Below are 23,262 nucleotides of genomic sequence, written 5' to 3' on the forward strand. Positions count from 1 at the left end.
GTAATGCACAATCTCTGTACAGTGCCTTGGAGAACGGCCCTATATATAAATGCACCATTTACTTTATATCACTAAAAATATTAAAAACATGTTATCTGTTTATGCTGTATGACCAGACACGACCAGCAGAGATTCACCGGAGTCCTCAGAGACCAGCTGCAGTCCCTCGTCTTTGCAGACCAGCAGCATGGGAGCTGAGAGTCGTACCATTCAGGTAGGTGTCAGTGCAATTGTGTATTGATTTTGGAGGTTCTTTTTCATTTTTTTTCCCTATTTATTCTATTTATGATAGACTATGCTTTTGTCCCTTTAATCCATGCAGCAGACCCCAGTGAGAGACCAGATCCTCCCAAGATCCAGAATCCCTGTGCTGGCCAGACCCCATCGAGAGACCGGATTCCAGAGGAGGTCCCAGGTCCCAGATATGACTGATACTGATATCAATGATGGCACTGAGCCATATCATCCACATCCCAAATACATAGAAAAACAAACTCTGTCTAACAAGGTGTTATCATTCCAGCAGAGGTGGTTTAATGATTTCAAATGGTTACATTACCGACCATCTGTTAAAGGTGTTGTTTGTTTTTATTGCAGTAAATTGTATTCTGGGAACAGGTCATCTGCTGTCAAAAAAACAGAACCTGCCTTTGTAACAACAGGTTTTAGAAATTGGAGAAAAGCCACTGAAAAATGTAGATGTCACGAGAAAACCCAGAGTCATACTCATGCTGTATTAGCACACAAGTCTAATCCTGTAACTGTCCAATTATCCAGTGCTTGGGCACGACAACAATCTGAGGCAAGGCATTGCTTACAGAAAATTATTACCTCAGTACAGCTATATGCCAGGCAAGGTCAAGCCTTAAGAGGCCACACTTCTGACTCTGGGAATCTCTTTCAGCTGTTAAAGCTCAGAGGAGACGATGATCCGTTGTTAAAAACGTGGCTGACGCGTACCACTAACTACATCAGTGGTCCTGCCCAGAATGAATTTTTAAATATAATGGGAAATACTGTAATTAGGAAGATAAGGGACACGATTAGGGGTCTACCTATTCTGCAGTTCTCAGTTATAGTAGATGGAACACAAGATATTTCTGGTGCAGAACAAGAATCGCTCTGCCTGCGTTACATAGATGAGAACTTGGTCCCTCATGAAGACTTCATTGGGCTTTATAAGGTGTCTGAGACGACTGGGGAGGCAATTGCTGACATGATTACCGATGTTCTGCTAAGGCTCAATCTACCTATCTCTGGTTTACGTGGCCAAAGTTACGATGGTGCTTCCAATATGGCTGGGAAATACAATGGTACACAGGCCATCTTAATGAGGCAACAGCCTTTAGCTCTCTTCGTCCACTGTGGAGCACATTGTGTGAACTTGATTGCACAGGCTGCCTGCTCTGAATCACCACTTATTCGGGATGCCCTTTCTTGGGTCCACCAGTTAGGAGTTCTCTTTAGCCAGTCTGGCAAGTTTAAGGCCATATTTGAGAAAATTGCCACATCAGATTCAGATCAGCCAGTGACCACCCTGAAACCCCTTTGCCCTACTAGATGGACAGTGAGGCATTCAGCAGTTAAGGCTGTGTTTCGTCAATATGCCAGTGTACTCAGCAGCTTGGAGGAAATGGGTCAAAGTAAATCAAACTCGGCATCAACTGCTAGTGGGTTATTTCAACATTTCAATAGGGGCAAAACTGTTTTAGGTCTTAAACTTGCTGCATCTGTAATAGGTGAATTGGAAACCCTCAACAAATCTCTGCAGAGCAGAAATGCAACTGTGTCTGGCATGAGCGATTCTGTTCGCATATTGATTGATTGATTGAAGAATTTATTAGAAGTTTGCAATAGAAAAAAGTACAGTTTCATGACAGTACAAATCACTGGTACAAGGTCAACTAAAAGGAGATCCTAGAAAGCCGAGGCTTATTTCCACAGGAACCACACTTTAAGTATCTCATATAACATTGAAAGACAGAGGGATAGAACATAGTACTTTATCTAGGATAATATCAGTTTCAAAAGCATAACATCAAATACAAAAGGCAGAATACAAAGAAAAAGGGGGGGGGGGAGCATGGGGGCTTAGTCTATTTACAAGTCACTGGTAGCTGCTGTCTGAAGGTGACTTTTCATACCAATTTTGAAGGAGGCTAGGGATTTGCTCTCCTTTAGGGCTTGTGGAAGGGCGTTCCACATGTTGATGGTATAGCAGGAGAACGAGTTAGCGCCTTGTTTAGTGTTAAATCTACGCTGATGATGATTAGTGGAGCTGCCTCTGGTGTTATGATCGTGAACATCCTTGACCTTTAAGAAGTAGTTTGTCAGGTACATGGGAATCTTGGAGGTGTAGTGTATCTTGTACACCAGGCCCATTGCAAGATGCTGTACTCTGTCAGCTACTTTGAGCCACCCCACGCTTTCGTGGTGATGCTCGGTAAGGTGGGTCAGAGGAGGGAGACCAAGCACAACCCTAATTAGTTTGTTTTGGGCTGTTTGGAGCTTTAGCTTTAAGGCAGCTGGGGCGTCGCGTAGTGCGTTCTGCTTTTCAACAGAAACGAAGCGACCAATCCTATGCTTCCCTGTTTGTAGAGGCAACTGAACTCGTTAAAAGTCTAGATTTGCAAGCCATTGAGGTGCCAAACACCGATGTGGTAGATCAGTACCCTGAGCTGAATAGGGAGGCTCTTGCTGTTCAGTTGCCTTTATTTTGCCATCAATATGTGTTCAAGAGCAGTGGGGAGGCAGCTGAGTTGCTCGCTGGGCTGAAACCAGCGGTACGGGACCTATTTAAGCAAGTGGAGGCTGTGGTTAGACTGTTGTTTGTGGTGCCAGCCTCCAGCTGTGAGGCAGAGAGGAGTTTTAGTGCCTTGAGAAGACTCAAAACTTGGCTGAGATCCACCATGAATCAGGACAGACTGAACAATGTGGTTGTGTGTCATGTGCATAAAGACAAACTTGATAAGCTGCAACCAAACGAAATCGCCCAACAATTTATTGCAAACAACGACACCCGTAAACACACCTTTGGCTCATTTTCAGCTACTCGAGTGTGAACCGCTCAATTTTTTAAGGCATTTGACAAGTGCATTTGCTGCTAGGTTACATTTTCTGCTACTAGAGTGTGAGCCGCTCAATTTTTAAGGCATTTGCCAAGTGCATTTGCTGCTAGGTTGGTTTACTTGGGGAGTGTGAAACGCTCAATTTTTAAGGCATTTGCAATTGCGTTTGCTGCTATACGAGGACAATTTACATTTTACATACTTGAAGAGTGTGAACACTCAATTTTTTTTAGCTGGTTAAGAAGTACTTTAATCAGTGGATTTGCCTAAGTTGTACATAGTTTTATAATGCATTATGTAAGAGTAAACATAAGTAAAGTTATGACTTTTGTTTTCAAATGCATTTTGTTTTTTTTTCTGTTTTTTGACTATCAAAGGATTGTTGCAGTTGCTGCTGAGTGTAACTCACATTCTGCTTATCAAATGTACTAAGTAATTGCTGCCTCTGCCTGTATTTGTTTTCACTGTGTAACATTACATGGTGTGCTGCTGGTCGCAGTGCAGTGCAGTCTTATTACACTGACTACCTCAGTCTCTAGACTGTAAAAGGCTTTGGAAAGTCAATAAATGTGTTCAAGTAGCTTAATATTTTGGTTTGACTTTTCTTTGTGCTCATTATACTGACCCACCTCAAGAATTGTTGATGTACTAACATTATCTTGCTTATTATAGTGATATATAATTAACCTGCTTATTGTAAGTCACATTGGATTAAAAGCATCTGCTAAATAATGCCTTTTATGCATAAACTCTAAGAATCATTAACCAAAACAACCACCGGTCGGCGCCAAAGACCTTATTTTTTCCTAGTGCCTTTCTAGCCATAGAATAGCTTTCAGTTGACTCAGTGATGACGTCATAATATGGCGACTTGTTATGGCTGTGTGTCCTTATTATAACTCTGTGTGTCTGTGACTAGAGTCTAGAGCACTGACTGGTTCACTGGTTTCAATGGATGACTAGCGGTAGCTCCGCCCCACCTTTCCCTCGACGGTAGTTTTGATATGTCCGACACGCTTTGCAGCACCTGTCGTCAGTCATTCATTCACTGTCAGTATGGAGGAAAATGTCAACACGCTGCCCGTCGCTGTTAGCCAAAGTTTTTGGAACAACAGTTCCTTAATATCATCTAGGTCGAGGGAAAAGGGGCTACAGTATGCCTTTGAAGCATATATCCATAATATTAAAATTAAAAAAGAAGGAAACACAACAGTCATAGAAGGAAATGCATACCGTTCTCAAGCCAAAAATGAGAAGCCCCACAATCTCTTTCTCAAATTTGACCAAGAGAGACTTTTGGACCAGTCATGTTCTTGTACTGCTGGGTAAGTTTTATATTTAAGTATCTTATGTCAATAATCTCAATGTGCAATATCTTCCCATCAACTTCCAAATGGATTTGTCCAGGTATAGTGACTATAGTCTAGCCATAAATTATAACTACCAGGAGAGAGTGCTAATATGCGGAGGTTAACCTCCGCATATTAGCACCCTCTCCTGGTAGTTATAATTTATGGCTAACTATAGTCAGTGGTGCAATGTTGATTCATGTTTGGGGGTCGCAATATGTCCCGTGATCGCCACTCAACACATACCATACATGTCTATTGATATGCACATAGACTCATTTCTTAGTTAAAACAGTTGTCGAGGTGTGAACTTGTGGGGGTGCGAGACCCCGGTTCTGAAAAGGGGGTCGTCGGGGGCTCACGGCTGAGCTTCGCCAAGTATGATGTAGAAAGTGTTGGCAGCGAAATCAACTCTAACTACCAAAAGTAAAAGTAGCCAACAAATGAAAATAGCCGACCTACAAGCTCATGTGTCATTCACATATACTTTATGATGGACAATGCATTATCTCAGTCAGACCATGCCCAGGGTTAGACTAGTATACTTATAGTAAATACTGAATGTACTGTATACTCACCTAATAGCAAAGTGGTTAAAACAAACATAGCCCAGCTCTACCCTCCCCTGACCCTTCTTTGTATTGTCCTACTGCATTAAAAAAAATATATATATATATCTACTGCATAGTAGGCCTACTGTGTTCTATCCATCTGTCATTCAATGTTATGAGATACTTCAATGGTTTCCTATTGAAATAAGCTTAGTCTTTTCTAGGATCTCCTTTCAGTAGACCTTGTACCAGTGAACTGTACCGTCATGAAACTGTACCCTTTCCTATGCAAACTTCTTCAGTCTTCAATCAATCAAACCTATCCTGTTTCATGCTTATTGCTATTAACACCAATCCACAAAGGAATCAAAAAGGCTTATCCTTCTATATCAATGAATAGTGGTCATCTTAGCACAAATAATGTCAACCCTACAAAATGTTATTGTCCAAGGAATAGGCATACTGATGTATCAATGTTGACAAAAATATGTTTCAACCCAAGATACTGTAAGTCATTGTGGTAATGATGCTGTTTTTCTTCTTTCTTTTATCAGGGCACCAGGCTATTGTTCTCATGTTGTGGGCCTGATGTTTACTCTAGACTATGGCCGGGCAACAAAAGAGAACATCCCCATCCCTTTTCATGGAAATGAAGAACCCATCTCATGCACAAGCTTACCTCAACAGTGGCACAAACCCAGGGGTAAAAAAATCTTAAATGAACCAGTGATTAATCTGGTGGTAGCGAAAGCCTTAGTCAACCGGAAGCGGAAACCGATTATGTCCAGTTACACCCACAACAAGTAAGTTTTTGCTTTCTGTGTACGGTGTAATAAATTACCTGCCATCCATCAGTATTGTAATGTTCTTAGGAATGTACTCTATGTGCTTTTTTTTAGGAAAGTGCTGGGATCTGAAACCTTCAATCTATTGAGAGAGATGACTGACTCCCCAATAAGTTACATCTCAACAGAAACACATCATCATGTAGATGTTGGAGGCACAAAGTATCCTCTGGGATGTGGTCTAAGCCACCAGGTAAGTTAGACACGAGAATAAGATGAGAACAAATTAAAAAACATTCCCCACTGGTTTATTAACATGTTTCAAAAAACATAATGCAAGACTCAAAACATGAAGGGACTAATGTGTGTGGCTGTGTAGATGTTTTTTTGTCTGCATTCTGAAATCCATATTTATTTTCACTCTACATTTTATTCACATGCTTAATGTAGTAATCAAAGTACAATACACCAAATTTGTTCTTCATCTGTTCCAATTTTACTGCATCAAAGTATATCCTCTCTAGGTGATGGTCTTCAGCACATTTAAGAAATAAAATCACACCATGACATACCAGTGAGCCCAAGCCATCTGATAGTAATATTCGTGACTCTTAGCTTATAGCAGCGGTCTGCCTGATTGAAAAAAGGTATAGGGACACAGTGGATACACTGGAATAGCAGTGAACTTCTTTAACCCCTGCCTTAATTTTTAAGAATGTGAGGCTGGAAGTTTGACAACATACTCACAACATACCAGATTTGATTTATGTTACCCATCCTAGTATTGGGAATTCTTTGTGACACAATTTTGAACCTCTTTATTTTACCAATGGCCCGCTCTACATGCACCCGGTGCTTTGCGATGCGTTTTGTTTTGAGCACATCTCCAGCTGGCATTTGCCTCTTAGATCTTGCAAAGGGTGGGATATTTAAGTGCAGTCCTAATGCGGTCAGTTCTTCCTCGATTAGAAACCCCTTATCAGTCATTATGCCATCCCCTCTTTGCAAATAACCAGCCTCAATCAAATTCTTGAGGAGTGGGATGATACCACACTGTCTGAATATCTCCTTGTCGGACAAACTGCCGGTAAAAAGTGAGGATGAAAAAATCACAGCACCACGGGGATCACAAGCAACAAGAGATTTGGCTGTGTTGGTGTTTTTGTAATTTGAGTAAGTTTTGCTCTGAATCGCCAATGAGGTTGGTCTTTCATGTTTCAGTTCTGTGCAATCTAATATCGCAAACGTTGTTGGGTAGTCTTTTTTGTATTCTGGGGGCATGTTTTCTGCAATGACATCTCTGTGAGGCCAAACTGGTAATTCACCTAATATGTCAAACATATAGTCAATCCAGGAATTGAAAATATTACCAGCGATGTGTTCGCTGATATTAAAACTAAAGGCAAGTTTTTTCAGATCTTCGTTGTTGCGAAGTTTGATTAAAACTAATAGCAACTGCCGACGGAGGGGCATATCCAATATTTTCCAATCATGGCGCTTGTATTTAATTGGGACATTCAGTTGAGTAGTGTCTGGATCATTTGGAATTCCAAATAGTGTGCACAGTTCGTTAAATCGTTTATAAGTGAACCCAGTACTGTATTCAATCATATGGGGGAGTTCACTAAGAACTTCAGGTGTAAGCGTCTTATCTCTAAGTGTATTAATAGTTGTTTTCAGCCTTTCTACCTCTGTTTCTTTTAAAGCCAATTTCAATTTCAAGTTCTTGTTTTCTTCCTTTAATTTCTTCACTTTTTCTGTGTCGTGACCCTCTGTGTCATGATCCTCTCCTGCATGTATCGTCTCCCCCCGATCCAGCTCCTCTGGTTCCTTCTCCATCTGATCCAGGTCTTCCACAGGTGGACTCTCTGAAAAGAGAAATTATTACATATTAATGATTTTAATATATATTATTTTGTCTTGTTTTTCTTTTACAGCTTCCCCTTATTACTGTACCTACTGCTGATGGAGGAGCGCCTCAACACCGTGACGAAGAAGACTTCCCCAAATTTACATTGACTCCCCAACCCACAAATGTGTGCACCGTTCTCAATGAAAACGCCATGCAGATCTACACCAAAATGACAATTTCATTACAAGATTCAATAAAACTTGAACAGAACACTAGAAAACAGAACTCAACTAATTTGTGGTTTGATGAAAGGTCTAACCGACTAACTTCCAGCACTTTTAAGAGAATATGTTGTAGGAAAGCTGACCATGACATCCTTGCTGTACAATTAAAATCTAAAGAATCTGTGAAAACCAAAGCAATGACAAGAGGAATAGAACAAGAGCCTGTAGCAGCAGCAGAGTACACTACGTTAACTGGTAATCCAGTGTATCCATGTGGCTTGGTTGTCAATCCCCATGCCCCACACCTGGGAACGTCACCTGACCGCAAAGTCAAAGAGATAAAGGGTGAAAGCACCAGCTATGGGCTTCTAGAAATTAAATGTCCATCTAAGGATAGCATCACACTGTGTCCCTATCTTCTCAAGAAGGCAGATGGCAGCTATAAGCTGAAAGAGTCTCACGAATATTATTATCAGATAATGGGACAGCTTGGGCTGACTGGTATGTTTTGGTGTGATTTATTTGTTAAAAGTCTTGAAGACCATCACCTAGAGAGGATATACTTTGATGCAGTAAAATGGGAACAGATGAAGAACAAACTTGATGCGTTTTATTTTGATTACTACATTAACCAACCATGTCAATAAATATAGAGCATTTTTGGACTGGGAAAGAAAATGCCCCAAATACTGTATGTATGGTTGCAGAATGCAGACAGAAAAAACACATCTATATCGCACACATCACAAACAGGCATGGATTGAAAATCAGCTTTGATCTGAAATCATTTTAATGTGCAAAAGATTAGGGGAAAGAACTGAATTTGAATTAAAATGTGAACACTAGGGGGTGCCATACACAGACCCAAGGTCATGTTAAAAACATGTGTTTTCAACCAGTGGTGGTTCTAGGTGGTCTAAATGTTGGATAGTTGGGAAACAAATGGACCGTTAAAGATCTAACTCTTGAGAGTGTAAAATGAAACCAAATGGATCCATATGGGTCCATTTGATTTAAAGAGTTATTGTAAACAACTGCATTACCTAATTTACCAGAAGTGTACACATTTTGAGAATGTAGAAGAATTGTTATTTTGATCAAATGGGACAAGATCATATCCAACGATAACAAAACAGATCTAGGTTTTGGGTCTCAGAGGATACAGTAAATGCTGACTAAATAGTGGTCCTTAATATGAAAGCGTTTGAAAACTGACGTCATAAAAAGGTCAACATTTTGGCAAAGATAGCCAAGTCCATGTTCATACACCCTGAGGACTAGCTGGAGCTCAACCAGGGTTATATTGACTATATTGTTACATACTGTCTTTTCAAAAAATGTTAATAAACTATCAAAACAAACAATAATGCATTGTGATTGTGACAATTTGTGAGCTAGTAGATCACCAATTTTTTGCTATCAACAGTCATCGCTCACCTGTGCATGTGGCAACAATACTAGCCTGTTGGTTGTCTTCTGGGGTTTTCTCCAGGTTACTAGACGTGGAGCCCTCATTGCATGCATCTGCCTCAAAGTCACATCTGCGTCTGTAAAAGCATAATTTATGTTATTTTAATTTGTTTATGAATAATAGTACCTGCTGGGGCAAAAATGCATGTTACATCACAAAGGTATATTTAGAGATCACAAAATATATTTAGGGATGAATGAAATATTACTGTTCCTTGTGTACCGTTTCTTTGGAGCCTTTCGACAGCCACCTTGCTGTTCCCTTGTAGGATTAGACGCCTGCACAGCAGCTACTGGGTTGGGATACTCATCTGTAGGCTTTCCATTCACAAAATGCTGTAGCAAAATAAGTTTGCATTAGCTTGATATCACTACAAAACATTATAATACATATATTCAAGATTCATGTGGTTTTATTTGTCCCACATGCTCATGTTTTGCATATATTATTGGTGTGACAGACTAGACTGTGCTAACAATAAACACCATATAAGACAAGTTCTATTTGTTTTGAAATATATAATAGGCCTACTCCAGCACTGAAGTAAATGTATACACAGGACCACAATGGCAGTGGTGTAAAGTAACAGTACGTTTACCTGTACTTAAGTACATGTTTTAGGTATCAGTACTTGAGTATTTACAATTTCCAATACTTTTATCTCTATTCCACTACAGTTCTGAGATCCAAATATTGTACTTTTACTCCACTACATTTATTTGAAAACTTGAGGTACTAGTTACTACAGATATAAATTATATTATAAAGCATAAATGAACCATTATACATTGTGTACCTTCTGTAGTAGATATTTTGTATGTAGATAAACCTTACAGCTAGTAATGATAACATTTAAAAACAGTTTTGCGATTACCTCTCAGGTACTTTATGCCTACCTTGGAGCAGACGTATTTGTGTTTGTTTATTGTGGTGGGGTTTAGCTGGTCATGCAGTCTCCCACATTGTTTTATCCACTGCCTGCATTTGTCTGGCTGGGTTTTGGGTTTTGGAAAGGGATAAAAGAGGACTCCCCCCTCCAAACGATCAGGGTACCGGGTGTCCGAGTTACACGTCCCAAAGGCACACCGTTTCACCATTGTTGTTGTTCCTCCACCCCAAAATATTCTGAAACAAAGACAAGCTCGTTTTAACTAAATATACCCATTGCCAAGCTTGATGACATTGGTTAACGTGCTGGCTAGAAGCTACGTAAATGATCACATTAGTCAAACTTTACATTACTCTCAAACTGGCCATGTTAGCTACGTTAGCGTAGCCGTAGGCTAGCTGTCCTGTCTAGCCACCATTAGCTAATAACCACCTAACATCTGCTAGTAAAAATATAACATGGGCATGGCAGTCATCATTTTACGTTTAGATAATGTAATGCCTTGCCTTGTGGATCTTTAAGAAGATTAGAAAGCCAGCCGGCCGGGTGACCACACATTAACAGCAAGCCAGTAACTTTACGTCTATTTTCTGTTTAAAAAGGGTATCAATAAACACAAATATATTAGCAGTCTATCCCATAACAACTACAGTAACCACACAAAGAACAGTAACAACGAAATCAATGAAACGTGTAAGAAAATACCTTTTGAGTTAATGCGACTCCATGTAGTCCCACCGAGTCCCACTGTAGGCATGTGAGGAATGCGGAAATAATGTCGGACGCAGCTTCTGGAGGGGGCGGAGCCGCTAGTCGTCCATTAAATTACTTTCTGGATCTGGACAATGACATTTGACGCTTGTACGTTTATTGGAATTAAATGGATACCAACCTCACGACCTGGCTGTCCCAAGTTGCTACAGAACTAGAAGTTAGAACTATGTACATTTCGGAAGGACCAAGTTGACCACAACAAGCAACAATGGTAAGTTTCTGATGAAGTGTGTGTGTTTTCGTGTAAGCTTTGGTTGTGTTGGTTATTGCAGTACTAGTGATAACTTCATAAGTAAATAAATAATACATCATAAAACCGTTAATGCCCGTATCTGAAGGAAAATGGGGGGGGGGAAACCGCCCGAAAACCGATCTTTGCACGCAAAAAAAACGACTTCGCTTCGCGCGCGCAGGTCCCCCCCTATGCATTTATTGGATCTGCGCTGCTGGCCACGGATTAGGTATAATTGCCGCGGCAAAGGAATCATTGCCACGGCTGTTGTCGGCACTTTTGGCGATGCCGCGGCAGGTGCCGGTGCCGGAAAGTGTATTCGCTGTCCCTCCCTCGCTGATTTAACAAAAGTTACTATTTCATTACACTCAAGAATGGAGAAAAAATAAAGAGAACATAGCTAATGTACTCAAAATTTGAGGATAGGGTTTTCTGTTTTTGTTGCTTGCTCTTCGGGAAACGTGACATCAGTCTGTCAAATGAGGGATATGATGGATGGAAACATGTTGGGGATATTCTGATATCAATGGAAGTTGTCTATGAGGCATCCATGTCAGACCATGTTCCTGTCATGATGGTGCTTGATGTGGACAGTCTTCCTGAGATGTCCCAAGAGGTGAATAGTGCCTGCAAGGCAAAATTAGATTGGTCCAAACTCCCAAAGGATGACATTCTGACTTATTATGGGAGAACTGACGATCTTCTGAGTGATGTATATCTGCCATATGACGCTGTCCTATGTTCTGATGTGAATTGTAATGTACATTCTCACAGCAAAGACCTATGTACTTTCTATGATTGTATTGTGGGGGCTATGTGTGAGGCCAGTAGACCTTTTTATATTTATTCTACTAAGATAAAGAAAGTAAAGCCAGGGTGGAATAAGCATGTGGCAGCTCACCATGCAGAGGCTAAGCTGGTCCATAAGGCTTGGATTCTAGCAGGTCGGCCCAGACAGGGACCTGTCTTGGAACATAAAAAGCTCACTAACAGTAGATATAAATATGCTGTACGATACGTTAGTAAGCAAGAAGCAACAATGAGAGCAGACTCTATGGCTGATAAGCTCCTTAACCATAATGTTACTGGGTTCTGGAAGGAGGTGAGAGCAATGAGCAGGAGCAGGAATTCTACATTACCCTGCAACATAGATGGTGTCTCTGGGGAGGGCAATATAGCAGAGCTGTGGAGGGAGCATTACTCTACTACATTTAACTGTGTGAAGAGTGACCCCTGTAATATGGGCAACATTAGTTGTGATGCTGTTGGTGTTACAGCTAGTGAGGTCCACAAAGCAATAGAACAGCTAGCTGGTAACAAGGCTAGCGGCTCTGATAAAATCACTGCGGAGCACCTTAAACATGCCAGTCCTAAGGTTGCTGTTCTGCTTGCCATATGTTTTACTGGGCTCATGACCCATGGCCTGCTGCCACACTCCATGTTGTCTGTCACTCTGATACCTGTCATTAAAGACAAAGCGGGCAAGGTGGGGAGCTTGGACAACTATAGACCAATAGTTCTAGCCAGTGTTATGTCCAAGGTACTAGAAAGAGTCCTATTAGATCGACTGGGTTCATACTTTGGCTCCACAGATAATCAGTTTGGGTTTAAGGCCAAGCATGGGACTGATTTATGTATTTATGCTCTGAAAGAAGCTGTTGAAAAATATAGAAGCCAGAATTCCTCTGTTCTAGTGGGTTTTATAGATGCTTCCCGGGCCTTTGACCGGGTGAATCATCAGAAACTGTTTTTAAAGTTAAGAGAAAGGGGTGTGCCTAGCAGCATTATCCGCATCCTGGCATATTGGTATGCTAACCAGAGTATGCAGGTCAGATGGGGAAATGGGGTCTCGGCTCCCTTTTCTGTTGGCAATGGGGTTCGCCAGGGGGGGCTATTATCACCAGCCCTATTTAATTTATATATGAATGACCTCTCTGTTCAGTTAAATAACTGCAAGACTGGCTGTATGATTGGGAACACCCTAGTGAACCATCTCATGTATGCAGATGATCTAGCGATACTTTCTCCCAGCAGTGCTGGGTTTCAGCAGCTACTAAATGTTTGTTCTGAATATGGAGTAGCTTTTGATGTAAAGTATAATGCCAAAAAGAGTGTTGTAATGACCTGCAGAACGAGGGGGGATAAGGACCTTTCCTTTCCTTCTTTTTATCTATCAGGGCAAGTGCTATCGGTGTGTAGCAAAGCAAAGTACTTGGGACATGTCATAACAGACCAATTGACTGATGATGACGATCTATATAGACAACGTCGTATCTTATATGCTCAAGCTAACATGCTGGGGAGGAAATTTCACTCTTGTTCAAATGAAGTGAAGGCAAACCTATTCAGGGCATACTGTACACCTCTGTATACTGCACCCCTGTGGGTCAAGTTCAGGAAGGCTAGCATGTATAAACTGCAGGTTGCTTATAATGACTGCATGCGAATATTAATGAGAAAACCTAGGTGGAGCAGTGCAAGTGAGCTGTTCTGTAATATGGGTGTCAATACGTTTCATGCACTTCTGAGAAACCTGATGTACAAATTTATGGTCCGTCTGGATGAGTCTCAAAACTCTATTATCATGCTGCTGACTAACCCTTGCCTCAGTGCTACCAGGTATCAGTCTCCGTTTTGGAAACACTGGTATGAGTGCCTTTTGTTATAGCTGTGTTGTTTATGTACTAGGGGTGTTATTTTTGCACTTTGTGTATGTATTTTGTTTTTATGTGGTTGTTTGTTTTTAATGGACCTTGAAGTCTGTACATAAAAGTTGATTGATTGATTGATTCTAAAAGCTCACAAGCAATCAAAAGCACACACCCGTTGTATGATTGGCATGGCTACTATGAAGACTGTGGACTGGCAACACATGGATCTTATAGAGAGAGAAAAAAATACTGGAGAGAAGTGCTGTGCAGAATTATCTCCATCATCTGCCATTTAGCTGAACGCAACATGGCCTTTCGTGGGACATCAGACAAACTGTACGAGCCCTCCAATGGTCATTCTTTAGGACAGGTGGAGCTGATGGCTAAACACGATCCAGTAATGAGCAAGCCAGTAAAAGAGACGTGACATAACCACTCATTACCTCAGCAAGCACATACAGAATGAGATGATTGTGAGGATAGGAGGGATGGTTCTCCAGTCCATCTGTGAAAAGGTGCACAACGCTAAATATTATTCAGTGATTCTGGAATGTACACCCGACACCAGCCATATTGAACAGATGTCAGTCATTTTGCATATTGTGAATTGTGTCTCGACATCAGTGACTGCAGGGGCCAAAGTTATGACAGTAACATGAAAGGCAAGAATCAGGGAGTGCAAAAACGAATCCTCAATCTCAACAAAAAAACACACTACATGCCTTGTGGCAGCCACACATTAAACTTAGTTGTTTGTGATGCTGCCAAGTCCTCTGTGCAGTCTGTTACTTTTTTTCGAATCCTTCAAAGAATATACAACCTCTTTATCTTTTCCCCACCTCGCTGTGCAATACTGAAGGAAAACGTGACTGATTCTGGCCTGACTGTAAAACCCCTCTCAGACACCCGCTGGGAATCAAATTAGAGAGCGTAAAGGTGTTGCGTTAACACCTAGAAGAGTGACAGAGAAGAAAAAAAACTGCTCTATTTGATTATGAGGGTAAAGATGATCGCCCACCAATTACACCTGAAGAAAACTACAAGCTTGATATATTTCTCCCCCTGATTGACAGCATCAGCGAGCGATTTTCACAGCTAGACAGATTCAATGATTTATATGGATTCCTCTTCAGCACCGCAGACATTTGGACAGCGACGGCACACTGCCTGAGAGGTGTAAATGTTTTGCTGAGGAAATGGGGGACATCGATGCTCAGGACATGTGCCTTAAGATAAGACTAATTGCCAACAGCTATCCCCAAAACACGCCTAAATCTCCATTTGGCATGTTGTGTTACATTTACGAGAAAAGCGACTTGGACATGTATCCAAACCTTAGTGTTGCCCTGCGCATACTGTTGACTGTGCCAGTAACCGTGGCCTCTGCCGAGAGAAGCTATTCCAAATTGAAGCTCCTGAAGAACTATATGAGGTCAAGCATGTCTCAAGACCATCTCAATGGACTTGCAGAAAGACAGTATAGTCTCTCTGTGTTGTTATTTAGCCTTTCAGAGGCATCATAGGTACATTGCCCAGGGCTTCAGATGTCCTTCAACCGGGCCCAAACCCACGGGTACCGATCAGTCCCACGGGTTTTTGGTCAGGTATCCCAGCTCTAATACACATCAAATTCAGGGTGAGCTTGTAGATCTGCTATTTACAACAAATCTTTAATATCTTTATAATTTAAAAATATTTGAATATATTTTTTAAACATTTGAATACAAATAGGCCTGGTACAAATAGTGGAAATGGCAGATCTACAAGCTCACAAAATAAGTCCTCATGGCTCGTGCGTCAGCAGAGAAGCAATTATTAACTCCCAACATATGGCAAAATTAACAGTCAGTCTAGAAAAGCAGCACCTGTTTTGCACTTGTTTAACATTTAGGTAAAACATAAACCGTAGAAACCCATTAAAACAACAGGACTGCACACGTGCATGAGGAATCCAGCCTGTCTTGCAGTCCCTGCTAACATCTTATCTTACTTTATCATTATTCTGGTCAGTGTGGGTTACTATGATGTCAACCTTATTCACACTCTTCAAATAAAGTCTCACCACAGTATTCGTGTTATATAATAAATAGTAAAACTAAACTAATACAAATAATGGTGGTAAATTAGGCTTCTTTGTAATGCTACTGACTCTCGAAAACAATGCATTGCATTGGGGGTTTGCCTATTTTAGAAGCCACAAAGGGAGTTGACAGGCCCTTCTTGATGTCAATAAATCAAGTTTAATTATAGCCTATATATTTTTAGGGCATATCATGTGTCTACCTGCATAGCCTTTGTGATGTACTGGTAGATCCCAATCTACTTTTTAGGCACCCCTGATCTACCGGTACAAGCTCAGAATATGTCGCACATTGAGAGCTTACATAAAAATCATAAACAACAACATATATTGAAAAGAATAATATAAATAAAGAATGTGAACCTTCATGCTCCCCAGAGGATGACCCCTACTGAACAATGAAACTTATTGATCACATTTATTCTCCCTACAGGATTAAACCTACTACTTTTACTGACCTCATGGCCTCTACTCTAGTGCCACCTTTAGGCCAAAATGTCCACTTGCTCAGATGATGTGTGAAAATCTAATGTGAGCATTGTCATGAAACTTATGGAGCACATTGATGCTCCATAAGATGAAGTGACCCCACAAACTTCTGTATAGCGCCACCCTTTAGACCCCACATAATTGGCTGTGGACCTCCATCTGAAAATATGTTTTGCCATTGTCCCACATAAGAGAAGACAATATGTTGTTAAACATGTCAAAGTTATTCAAGAACAAATCCAGATATACAAGCTCACAACACAAGCTTGTAGATCAGCTGTGAAGGATTAGAGCTGAGAGCTGAAGCCAAAACGTCACAGTCTGTCTTTTTGAGGTCACAGCCAGCAAGTCTTTAAAGATAAAATGTAAAATCAAAGTGATTAGCTACATTCACTGTCATTGAAGTTAACTAAGAGGTATTCTATCTAATTTGAAATGGTGTACGGTAGAGCGCCACCATATGGTTGATGACCCTATTCTGGGCTATTCTGGGACATTTATTCTCGCCACCGGAATAAACCTACTGCTTTTACTGACCTCATGACCTCTACTCTAGCGCCACCTTTAGGCCAAAATGTCCACTTGCACACATGATGTTTGAAAATCTAATGTGAGGATTTTCATGAAACTTATGGAGAACATTGATGCTCACTGGAGAATTAACCCTACTGATGAAGTGACCCCACCACATTTCATATAGCGCCACCCTTTGGACGCCACATAATTGGCTGCGGACCTCCAACAGTTTTATTTTATTTTTTTTTATTTTTTTGCCATTGTCCCACAAGAGAGAAGATAATAAATCATTAAAAAAAAAACTTGCAGATCTACAAGTTAAGGCTGGGCAATATATCAAAAATATATCGATATCGAGGTATCAACATGCAAGGTTATGTGTGAAATTAATGAATAGACACTGCATGCACGTAGCACGTGCAAAGAAGCAGTCCATCTGTACCAGTTGTTGTTATTTCAATAAAACCATTGTTGGAAAATGGAAATAAGGCATTTAATTTTAATTATCATGAGTAATATCGATATTGAAGGTTTTCCTAATATCGCCCAGCCTTACTACAAGCTCACAACACGTCCCAACACATTATGAGCTTGTAGAGCACCCGTTTTAATAGCTGTCTTTGCCATGAAAAAATGGACGTCAACAAAAACAACACAAACAGACAAACAGACAGACAGAGGGACAGACAGACAGCCACAGGGGTGTAGTGGGGGGGGGGGGGGTCCCCTCACTTCTAAAACTAGGCTTTGGGTTTTGGTCAATTGATATAGTTTTTTGTCATATTACATCATCGTATGAGGCCAGACAGCTCCCGTCCACAGATTGGTTGTGATATCGCCCTGACAACCAACAACAACCAATAAAATGCAGACTCTGCTCATTGTCCCTTCGGGCTATAGGATCCATCTCTAAAATGTGTTTACCTCTGTCATCCATGCTGTGTGCACTATAAAACGATATGTCCATGTACAAAGTTGTAAGAGGAATCCTCTCATTTGACTACTTGACGATCTTGTCAGCATCATAGCCTAGGGTAAGTAAATGATATTTGCTCTGGTCAAACCCGTGTAGTGTAAAATAAAGCCAACAGAATAAACATGCTACATAGCTTAACTACATTTCTCAGTAGCGTCACGGTAGCACAGCTCCTTTTGAACCAGCGTAGCTGTAGCATAGCGCAGCTATTTTCAGACCCCAGTAGTGACGTAGCGTCCAACAAACGCTACACGTTACTATCCCGGCGAAATTTGACTGCTAAATAAAGTTTGTGAGGAAAATAATTCCCAACAGATCCCCAAACATGTTGTTCTGCACAGCGCTGCTTTCAATTTATTCAACGAACGCTTCTCCTCTGTGTAGAGCGAGCGAGTCACTTCACCCCGCAACAACGCGGAAGTGTACAGAGAACGTCTGAGCGAGAACAACTGACATACAAGCTCACATCGCGTTGCAAATGCCAACATTGTGAGCTTGTAGATCTCCGGGGGCGGAGCATAAATCAGGCTTCAGCCAGAGATGGACAGTAATCGACCCGAGTACTTGAGTAAGAGTACAGAGTACTCCTGGTCATATTTACTCCAATCCACAGTAAACTCAGTCAAAATGTTACAAGTAAGAGTAAACAAAGTACTTGCTTTTAAATAAACGTATGTATTCAAGAGTGCATACCGGTACATGCTTTTAAAAATAAGCTACTTGAAGTACAAATAAAAGTAAAAGTACTCAAGTACATTTACTCAGTTACTGTCCAACGCTGGCTGCAGCTTATCAGCTGTTTCGACAGCACACAAGTCAGTGCACTCTTTGGTCCACAGCTAACTAATGACAGTGAAGTGGCAATTTAAGGACCTTTTAGACATTTTTAATACCTAAAAATATATAAATAAAAGACCAAAACTGCATCAAAAGTTATCAACTATAAAAACTGGTCAAACATTGGCCAAATTGACAATAGGCCTATAGTAAAAGAGGCACAACTTGTGAAAATGGCAGATCTACAAGCTCGAAACGCCTTGTGTAATGTAATGCCTCAACTCCTAATTCCCAATTGCTTGTCAGGGTGGGGTCCCCGGTTCAAATAGGATTTTTCTTTTTTTTTTGGGGGGGGGGGGGGGTCACAGCCTGAAAAGGTACAGATTTAATTTAAAAAGTAAATGAAAGGATGACACAAAAAGCCAGACATGAGGGCTTGTTTACAGTTTTATAATAATCAATCGAACTGAGCATTTTTTGCCTGCCTATTTGTTTGGTGGAAAGTTGTACTTGATCATGAAGTTGACCAAAAAAAAAGTAGCTTTGTTGTAGTAAGCTACTTTTGCCGTGTAGCTTGTAGCTTGCTTTGCTAAATTTTCTGTGGGTAGCTTCGTTGTAGCTTAAGCTATATTTCATCAAGAGTAGCTTGTAGCTTAGCTTACTACATTTTCCAAGTAGCTTGCCCATCACTGCATGCTATATTCTGTCTTACCGTTAGTTAGTAGAGTTACTGCTTAATTCCATAAACTAATTGCATTTATTAGATACATAGTAACACAAGCACAGAAAATATTTTCATATCGTCTCGTTATAGTGTGTGCCACTGTGTGTGCGTGTCCATGCCTTTTGCGCACACGCATGTGAATGCACATTCAGGTGGATGCGCATGCTTGTGCGCATGCACGTGCATTATGAGGCGTCCCCCCACTTCTAAAAGTAGCACTACAACACTGGACAGACAACCAGACAGATGGATAAATAAATGTACAATACTAAAAATAATGATTTACATGAAGAAAATGTAATATTAATTAATTTATCAAATTAAAAATATATAAATATGTGTTGCTTTTCATGAATTTTACTAAATACATGGGGAAGATCTGTGTTGTTATAATTATGAAATAAATAACTCATAGGAAACAGACAGGAGAGTTTTATCAGCAACATTTCAGAACAATGGACTGTTTTACTCTGAAACTCTTACAGACACAACAGTGACCATAATTGATCAGACTGCTGGAGCTGGTGGGCTGAGGAACCAGCAAAGCTTCCAGTCTGTGTGATCATTCCATAGCAGCCATGATGGATCACATACAGTAGTCACTGTACCTTATCATTATTCTAGTCAGTGTGGGTTACCATGATGTCAACCTTATTTACACTCTTCAAATACAGTCTCACCACAGTATTCATGTTATAATCATATAATAAATAGTCAAACTAAACTAATACAAATAATGGTGGTAAATTAGTCTGACCTTAGGACCTGGAGTCTACAATGTGGACTCTTTAGTCCAGCAGAGATCAGCTCCATGGATGAATCGTCTAGTTTGGTTCCACTGAGGTCCAGTTCTGTTAGATGCGAAGGATTAGAGCTGAGAGCTGAAGCCACACCTTCCCAGTCTGTCTTTTTGAGGTCACAGCCAGCAAGTCTGTAAAGATTAAATGTAAAATCAAACAGATTAGACCAAATTCACTGTCAATGAAGTTAACTAGGGGATCTTCTATCTAGTTAGAAATACTGTAAGGTAGAACGCCACCATATGGTCAATGACCCTATTCTGGGCTGAACATTCAGCCAAAATAGCAGATCTACAAGCTGAGAATATGTCCCACATTGAGAGCTTACATAAACATCATAAACAACATATATTGAAAAGAACCTTTATGCTCCCCAGACGAGCATTAAGCCCAAATAATCTTTCTTCTAGCACCACTATTAGGCCAAAATGTCCACTTGCATACATAATGTGAAGATTCTCATGAAACTTATGGAGCACATTGATAATCACTGGAAATGTAACCCTACTGATAAATTGACCCCACGACCGTTCATATACCATACGCCACCCTTTGGACATAAAACACACTGTTTTATGATGTTGCTGTTAGGTACACTACAGTGAATATTTCGCTGAATATACAATATAAAATCTAGTGCTAAAACATAACATTTATTTATATCTTATTTTCCATAGAGAGCTGGGTTGTAAAGACTGATTTATAATTGTTTGCAAGGCAGCAATGAACATCTCTCAACTGTGAGCTTGGAGATCAGCTACCTTACATAATGCTACTTATTTTACTTGGAACTGGACCTCGGACCACACTTTGAGAACCAATGTTTTATGTTAACCATCATTTCTAGTTACAGTGCAGTGGTGTGAAGGTGGATTGACTATTCTAGTATGTTTTCTATACACATGAATACTAACCGAGCCTTTCTGCAGTTCCTCACAGCTGGGATCAGTCTCCGTCGCCCCTCCTCTGATGTGTTGTATGTGTCCAGGCACAACTCATCCTGAACCTCCTCTGACATCTGCAGCATGAAGGCCAGAGCTGAACACTGGGATGGAGACAGTTGGGTCTTTGATTTGTCCCCTGACTTCAGGTACCGTTGGATTTCCTGAAATACTGAGTGGTCGTTCATCTCCATCAAACAGTGGAAGATGTTGACCATTCTCTCAGGAGAGTGATTTTCATCAGTCATCTTCTTCAGGTTGTTGATGACTCTCTTTATGGTCTTTGGACTGTTCTCTGTCTGACCCAGCAGGCCTCCTAACAGACTCTGGTTGGACTCCAGTAAGAGGCCATGAAGGAAGCGGACAAAGAGGTCCAGGTGGCCATTTTTACTCTCCTGGGATTTTTTCATGACTTTCTTCAGGAAGAGTATGAGGGTCATTTCTTTTACTCTTCCTCCCAGGAATGTCTTCAGTACCTTTATGTTCTTCTGTGTGAAACAGTGGAACAGGTAGACTGCAGCCAGGAACTCCTGGATGCTCAGATGAACAAAGCTGTAGACTGTTCTCTGGAAGCTCACACTCTCTCTCTTGAAGATCTCTGTGCACAGTCCTGAGTACAGCGAGGCGTCTTTCACATCAAGGCCACACTCTTCCAGGTCTTCTTGGTAGAACATGATGCTGCCTTTCTCCAGATGTTCAAACGCCAGCCTGCCCAGCTTCAGAAGAACCTCCCTGTCCTTCTCCATGAGCTGCTTCTCTCTCTGCTGTTGTTTCTTTCTCTGTCTCTTGTTTGGCTTCTCCATGGGCTGCTGTTGATTCACATCATGACTCTCAGCATACTTCAGATTCTTCCTCTTTGTCTGGACCGACAGGAAGTGGCTGTACATCTGAGTCTGGGTCTTGGGCAGCTGTTCTGTCTCGTCTGTCAACATGTCCTCCAGAACGGTAGCGGTGATTGAACAGAAGACAGGGACATGACACATGATGTGTAGGCTCCTTGATGTCTTCATGTGTGAGATGATTTTGCTGGCCAGCTTCTCATCACTGAATCTCTTCCTGAAGAACTCCTCCTTCTGGGGGTCTGTGAACCCTCGTACTTCTGTCATCAGGTCAACACAATCAGGAGGGATCTGATTGGCTGCTGCAGGTCTGGTAGTTATCCAGAGGAGGGCGTTGGGGAGCAGATTCCCCTTGATGAGGTTTGTCAACAGGAAGTCCACTGATGATGTCACTGTGACATCATAAACAATGGCATTCTCTTGGAAGACATGAGAACCAATGCAAATTTTCTCGAATTTCAGCGGAAATCTGCTTTCATCCAGACCATCAAAGATTAAGCCAACCTTCCAGACAGCGAGCTGCTCTGCTGTGACCTTCTTTAATTCTGGGTGGAAACGATGGATCAGTGAGAGAAGACTGTGCTGCTCATCTCTGACCAGGTTCAGCTCCCGGAATGAGAATGGAACCAGGAGAATGACATCTTGATTTTCCAAACCCCTTGCCCAGTCCAGAGTTAACTTACGCACAGAGAATGTTTTTCCAATGCCAGCGATGCCCTTGGTCAGGACTCTTCTGATTGGTTTCTCTCTGCCAAGGAGGAGGGGCTTAAATATGTCACTGCATTTGATTGGGTCATCATGGAGGGTCTTCTTCTTGGAAGCTGTCTCCAGCTGCCAGACCTCATGTTGGGTATTAACCCCTTCACTCTCTCCCGCTGAGATGTGGATCTCTGTGTAGATGCTGGTGAGCGAGGGCACTTCAGTGACGTATGTCACACGATCAAGACGGTTCAAAGCAACCTTATAAACCTTTAAATCCTCCTGCGGACTGACACCTGCTATGAGAAGACAATGAAGACATTTTAAACATTCAGCTTCATTAATAACTTTACATTCTTACAGCTGTGTATGAACATTATTAATGAAATGCCCAGCAGACTATGTCTTCTGTCATTTAAGCATTAAGAAGTCAAAATAATATTTTTTTAAAAACGCTGTACAAAGTCTTACTTTGTCCACTTGTGGTTTGACGGGACGTCTTCAGTCCAGGTGTGATCAGAACACAAGTCCTCTCTCTGTGGACGAGAAGGATATATGACTATCATACACTTATA

General features: G+C 41.1%; 1 protein-coding gene across 1 annotated transcript in view; it reads right to left on the reverse strand.

The window, feature by feature from the left end:
- Nucleotides 1-23,262, reverse strand: part of LOC308298166 (protein NLRC3-like) — a gene marked incomplete at both ends in the record, with an annotated part of 148,119 nt that overhangs the window by 26,152 nt on the left and 98,705 nt on the right. Inside the window, 2 exons of the mRNA XM_080741722.1 lie at nt 21,123-21,910; nt 21,941-22,905. Coding sequence (XP_080597848.1) covers nt 21,123-21,910; nt 21,941-22,905 — 1,753 coding nt within the window. The remainder of the gene's footprint in view (nt 1-21,122; nt 21,911-21,940; nt 22,906-23,262) is intronic.

Source organism: Nannobrachium achirus, assembly GCF_963921795.1.
Source record: "Nannobrachium achirus genome assembly, chromosome: 14".
Classification (NCBI taxonomy): domain Eukaryota; kingdom Metazoa; phylum Chordata; class Actinopteri; order Myctophiformes; family Myctophidae; genus Nannobrachium; species Nannobrachium achirus.